General features: G+C 42.2%; 1 protein-coding gene across 1 annotated transcript in view; it reads left to right on the top strand.

Moving 5' to 3' along the window:
- brsk2b (BR serine/threonine kinase 2b) overlaps positions 1 to 6,000 on the top strand; it is a 96,731-nt gene continuing 90,731 nt past the window's right edge. Inside the window, exons 1-2 of the mRNA XM_030766100.1 lie at positions 1 to 34; positions 2,719 to 2,925. Of these exons, the coding sequence (XP_030621960.1) occupies positions 2,835 to 2,925 (91 nt within the window). The 5' untranslated portion in view covers positions 1 to 34; positions 2,719 to 2,834. The remainder of the gene's footprint in view (positions 35 to 2,718; positions 2,926 to 6,000) is intronic.

Below are 6,000 nucleotides of genomic sequence, written 5' to 3'. Positions count from 1 at the left end.
GAGAGAGAGCGAGAGAGAGAGAGAAAGAGAGAGAGTGAGAGAGATGCAAAGCTGACTCAGTGAGAATAAAATGAGTAATCTGTTGCACAGTTTCACTGCCAACATGATGCATTGGACCGAATGAACATGAACCAATTTTCATGTTTTTCTTTAGAGTGTACATTGTCCTCACCATTAAAGACCTCTGGCAATTATAAGTTGACATTACATATTCAATGTATATTCTTCAGGCTGAAGGTCTAGTCACAAAACAGTGGTACACATGTTACCATTAATTTTCCTTTGCAGTGGTCAAAAAGTTGAGTGAACGTTCTGTAAAAGGAATGTTTGCATAAGTCAGTTACAGTTGGAGACTTGGTCAGATATTCTCTTCTGGCCTTTTACATCAGCACAGGCATGTATGAATATTATCCCTCTGTCTGTCTCGCCCACACTGTCAGTATGATGCTTTTGAATACCTGCCAGCTTGCTTCTCTATTATATTACAGCACCACAACAAACCATGCCCCACTCCTGCATCACAGTGCTGTGTAATTACTGTTTCACTCTGTCATTCAAATCAGCTACTCTTACATCATAGAACAAAAGTATTAACATTCACTTTTCATTTACATCAGTACGAAATGTAATTACAAAACAAAATGTTTTATTTATTGCTCTCTAATATGAAATACTTAAAATGGAAGACATACTGGACTGATTGATGTGATTGTTTTGAATGGACTTAAAAGCTGGTGAAAGGGATATAGATGTAGGAAGATTGGGGATTATGGTTGTATAATGTATGATCAAAAAGAAACAATGATAACTTAGACAACGTAACATGCTATGCCTCTGACAGTGAGAAATGAAACAGATTGTGATAGTGTACTTTGCTTCCGCCATTTGTTTATATAGCTGACATCATAGCGTTTCAAACAACATATGCTCCACATTGATTTAAGCGGAGAAGACTCATGGCGATGCTGCCCTGTGTACTCCGTCCCTGTCCTTTTGTCTATCAGAGTTTACCCAAACAGTCAGAGAGAGATATACAGAGTTAGAGAAAGAAAGAGAGAGAGAGAATCCTATTCAGCCTTAAATAAAAAAAAGAACTGCTTCATCATTCTTCCTTATTCTTTTTGTTTGTCTCATTTTCTCCAGTGTGAGTTTGCATGAGGTTGAGAGATGAGGCAACACAAATACAGCGTGTTTGTGAAGGGCAAAAATTAGGTTTGACTTCAGGAAAGGTGAAGACATAGAGAAAGTCTGCTAATGTCAGTGTTTCTAGTCTGTTTTCACGTAGAGTCAAGCTCTAGAAAAAGTGCTAGATATTTTCTACCTGCTTTTTTTTTTTTCTTTTTTGCCACAGTGGGTGGGGATGTGTGTATGAGGTAGTGGTCACACAGTATTTCCACCTAATTTTAATACACAAGCCATTGTTTACCATCATTAATGTGTATAACACTGTTGTTGTGTAAGAGAAAAAAGCATGATTGATTTAGCTCTGGGGTCATGACCTTAAGTGTTCAGCCAGAGGAAAGGTTGTAGAGGGAGGAGGCACAACTGATTGACATTGTGCGCATAAAAACCCAGTGTGTGTGTGTGTGTGTGTGTGTGTGCCTGTGGGTGGGTGTACACATCTGCTGCACCTCTGTGCTGTGACCTTTATTGTTTAAAATTAAGAGCTATAGTAATTGCTGTATTTGTGGTTCTAATTTAATCACTCCAAAGTGCTGCAGCATGGTCAGCTTGTACTGCCTCAGTGACGAATATACTCTGGACTTTTAATATCCATTTGGGTAATGGGGTCATTCTGCTGGCTAGTGTCATTCATTTTAAGAGATTTGACCCAAAAGCTACAGATAGGGACACTCTTCTGTGTTAGTGCCTTAACCTGCTCAGCCCACATTTCATTTCTGTAGAGTACAGCAGCTCAAATTATTATTACTTTTTTTCTAGTCGTGACTTCATGTGCAGCTTTGAATCTGAGTTCATTTGAAATTTTCATACTTGAGTGAGTGTGGAGTAGAAGAGGAAAGCAGCACTGGCAGGAATGATAAGGTCCAACCTGGACAGATGTTCCTGAGGACATCAAAGAGTTGTGAAGAAAGCTTCCTGGGAATGTTGAAAAGGGGCCAGCATTCTCTGTGACTCCCTACCCTCATACAGGGGCCATGTGCTGCAGATATGAGGGATATACCATCTATATGATTTTATCTCTGTCTAGTATTGTGCTATGGCACACTACATGACACACTATTTCAAATTAAAAAAAAAAAAATGCAGTCTTTGGTAATACCCAGCTGCAAAGACCATGTCGATCTTTTCTAATTTTTGTCCACAGTGAACAGTAAGCATGTACACAGCACTTTGATTGAAGGTTACATTTGCATACAGTTCACCTGAATTATCATAATAATCATTAATCGCTTATAGATGATTGTGATGACACAACCATGGTCTTCTCGCAGATGACTATATCAGGGCTCTGCTTGGTCAGATTTGGTGCCAGTCAGCGCTCTCGAGCGTCTACAATGTGCTTAGCATGTTTGGCATGTGCTGCGTGCTCTCTAGCACCGACACAGGCCAAGAGACGCAACACAGCACACAATGCACCTCAGCTCTCTGTGCACTGAGCCAGAGCAGAGCAAGGAGACACGGAGGAGGTAGGGACACTCAGAGAGAAAGAGAGAGAGAGACATCCCCACTACCCGTACATTTACACGACCGAAAGAGGCACCGATTGGAACAAGCTGGGTGCGGAGGTCGTAGAAGTATTGGTCCTAAAAAGATACTAAATTGCTGAATTACAGCAATTTAACGCCGAAACATCTTCATTTTGATCAAGCAAAATGTCATCGTCGGGCAAAGACAACAGCGCTCAACATGCCAATTATGTGGGACCGTATCGCCTGGAGAAGACGTTAGGAAAAGGACAGACAGGTTTGTGTCTTGTACTTTTTTTCTTGGATGACCATTCATTTCGGTTCTATTCTTGACCGCGTGCATATGCTGTCGGTTGCGTGAAATTGATTGCTGGGCGGAATGTGGAAGGGAAGGAAGGTGAGATGTTTTTGGTAGGACAATTGATGGGGTACTGGTACAACCTATGGAGAAGCCTACTTTTCCCCGTAACTGAATGAGCTGAGTTTCGGGGCTAACTAGGAATCGATTAGATTGTTGCTGCACATGTTTTGATTAACAAAATGCTTAAAATGATCAGTTTAGGGTTTTTTGTCTTGAGAAAATGAGTGTACACGACTGTCAACTTGGCTCTTCGGCTTCCATCTGATTTAGACGGCTTCCTAATGCCTTAATCCTCCCTCAAACCAAGAGGTTGCGGTATCGATAAATTGGGCATATATTATTTTTTTTACTTCGTTCTTCAAACGAAACATTTATCTGAAGAACATCAGACATTGCCCCTCAGAAAATAAGTGATTTGCAGGGTATTGCAAACAGAAGGGCAGAACATTCGAGTCGAAGAAAAAGCATGCAGCCCGGATATGGTGCTGAAATCTGGTCTTGAAGTTTGACGTTACCGTATTTAAATAAACTTGTCCATGTCTAATTTGCTCTTGTTCTGTTCTGGGATCTCGGTGATATTGCAGTACCCGACAGCCTTTATTAGTGGGTGTTATAGGAGGTGTTACCCGGCAATCCTGCCGTTGCTGGTGACCCAAGTACGCTGTCTGACCGTCAAAACTGCTCGGGAAATAGGGCACATCTCTCGGCGACTCCGAAGCTGTAGCTCCGATATACCACACTAGATCAGCTGGCGGTGCTCATCAACGATATTCATAACAGTTTTTTGTTGGTGAAATTTCGCTTACCTAAGAACTGCTGTTCTCTGTGCTCTGCGCCCTTCTCTATTCCCATCCCTCACAGTACAGCTGTCAAAATGCACTGATAGCGAAATTAACATAACACTGGAGCAGAGCTGCCGGTTATTGAGTAAAGCTCGACCCCAGCAACACTGTCCCATGGTTGATGAAACACAGCGGGCATGGCAAACTTTGCTACATATTACATTTGCAAATCTTCTGCCACGGCAAGTTTCAAAATCCAACAATATTACTTATGATTCTATGGCAACATAGCATACACCGTGGACCGAACACGTGAACTGAGCTTTTGCGGGGTTTTGTATTGCAATTTCATTTGCGTTTCACTTGTGAAATGTCAAAGTGGGATGGAATATTGATTTTGCTGCTATAACTCATTTGATGTGCAATGTGTTGTGAAGGTTTCGAGTGACCAGTGTGCTTGTGTCGGGCTGGTATTGATGAAAGGCTGTGGTTGACTGTGTGCAGTCTAGGGTTCTGTGTGTGTGTGTGTGTGTGTGTGTCTGTGCCTGTATGCATGTATGTGTGTGTTTATCCTAAGCGTAGGCTGTGTATCTGAGCTTGTCTAGCAACTGTGTCCTTAATCCCTGAGTCAGTGTCAAATGGGTGCTTACACATGAGCCAAAATATTGGACTGAGACAAGAGACTAGTGTAGCTCTGGTTTGGGAGTGACTTCATCACAGAGAGCATTGGAACACACTTTTATTTAAATACATATGTAAATATCTGTTTTTCTATCTGTCTAAGTATTTAAATGTCTGCCATTCTTATTTTCTGTTTGTCTAACTGTATACATGTGTGCACACGTAATCTGATAGTGGGTATTTGAGTTCTTGGGACATGTTTTTATGGTCATGCCAGTCTCTGCGCTCTTGAGAGATTCAGTGGTGCCAGGTCTGGTTCTCCCTTACATCAAGCACCCAGATTCTGTTTTCTCTGCCTCTCCTGGCATCTTAGCTTTACCAGAAGCCAAGCTTTTAAAACACTTTCCTGTTCAGTTACGGATATGAATTGAGTCAGTCCCAGACCAGAGTGCAGTGGTTTGCCCTGTGGAGCTTTTTAATGGTGGCCAACTCCTGAAACCAACCAATCAACCAACCAACCTACCAACCAACAAACAAACAAAACTGATAGAAACTCAGAAGCACTTTTGATCGCCATTGAAGGAAATCTTTTAAACTGTGGTTTGAAATGTGTTAAGCAGTGTATTGTTTGATCGGCTGTGATGTTAGACTCCATTTAACACCAAAACTAGCAAATTCTACTGTTGTGATATCTTATGCATTGTCTTCATGTCTTACATTCATTTAACCTGTTACGATGTTTTCTGTGGGTTACCAGTTTAAGCACATACAACAGTGTGCCTTCAGTTGCTCTTGGGCTAGATGAAAAGCCTATATATATGTCTGTGTGTTTGTGTATGTGTGTAGAGGGTTTTCCCAGTCTTTCTCCTGCTGCTGGCACAACTGCGTAGAGCTTTCCACAATAAACAGATTTCCTCACTGTGGCTGAGGGTAGCCCATATGTCAGGAGGGAGTCTGAAACAGAGAATGGAGAGGTTGGGGGAGGGGTGGAGACGGTAGAATATAGGGAGGGAAGGGGCGTGGGGGGTGGAGAGAGAGAGAGAGAGAGAGAGAGAGAGAGTTTTCAGTGGTACAGCAGGACCCCCACAGTGGAAAGCATGAATAGGGATGTCCCTCCTGTTTAATATAACAGTCCCCTCATTTGCCCCTCCCACTCCTCTCACAATAAAAGATGGCGAATGATGGTCTGTATTTTTTGTTTTCCTGCACACCCACACACACACACACACACACACACACACACACACACACACACACACACATGCAGACTCCTGTATCCAGGGCTGCTCCTCCAAGAGAGAGTTGTGGTGTAAAATTGTACCTTTTACTTTATACTTCTTTCTCTCTCTCAGCTTCTCCTCCTCTCTCTCAGTTTTGTAGTTTAGATTAGTTCTTCTGTTTCTGTTCCATTTGTTCTCCTCTCCTCTCCTCTTCTCGGCTGAATTAGTCAGCTGTGATTTCTTATGGGTGGTAATCTAATGAAGCAGTGAAGTATCTGAGCTTCTGAGACAGCGAGACACAGAGATGGTGAGACAGGAAAGACGGATCACACAGGACTTGCGTAGACAGTTTGTGTAGCAGGAGTTAG

Source organism: Chanos chanos, chromosome 2, assembly GCF_902362185.1.
Source record: "Chanos chanos chromosome 2, fChaCha1.1, whole genome shotgun sequence".
In the NCBI taxonomy this organism is placed as follows: domain Eukaryota; kingdom Metazoa; phylum Chordata; class Actinopteri; order Gonorynchiformes; family Chanidae; genus Chanos; species Chanos chanos.
This window is presented reverse-complemented; position numbering and strand designations above follow the sequence as displayed.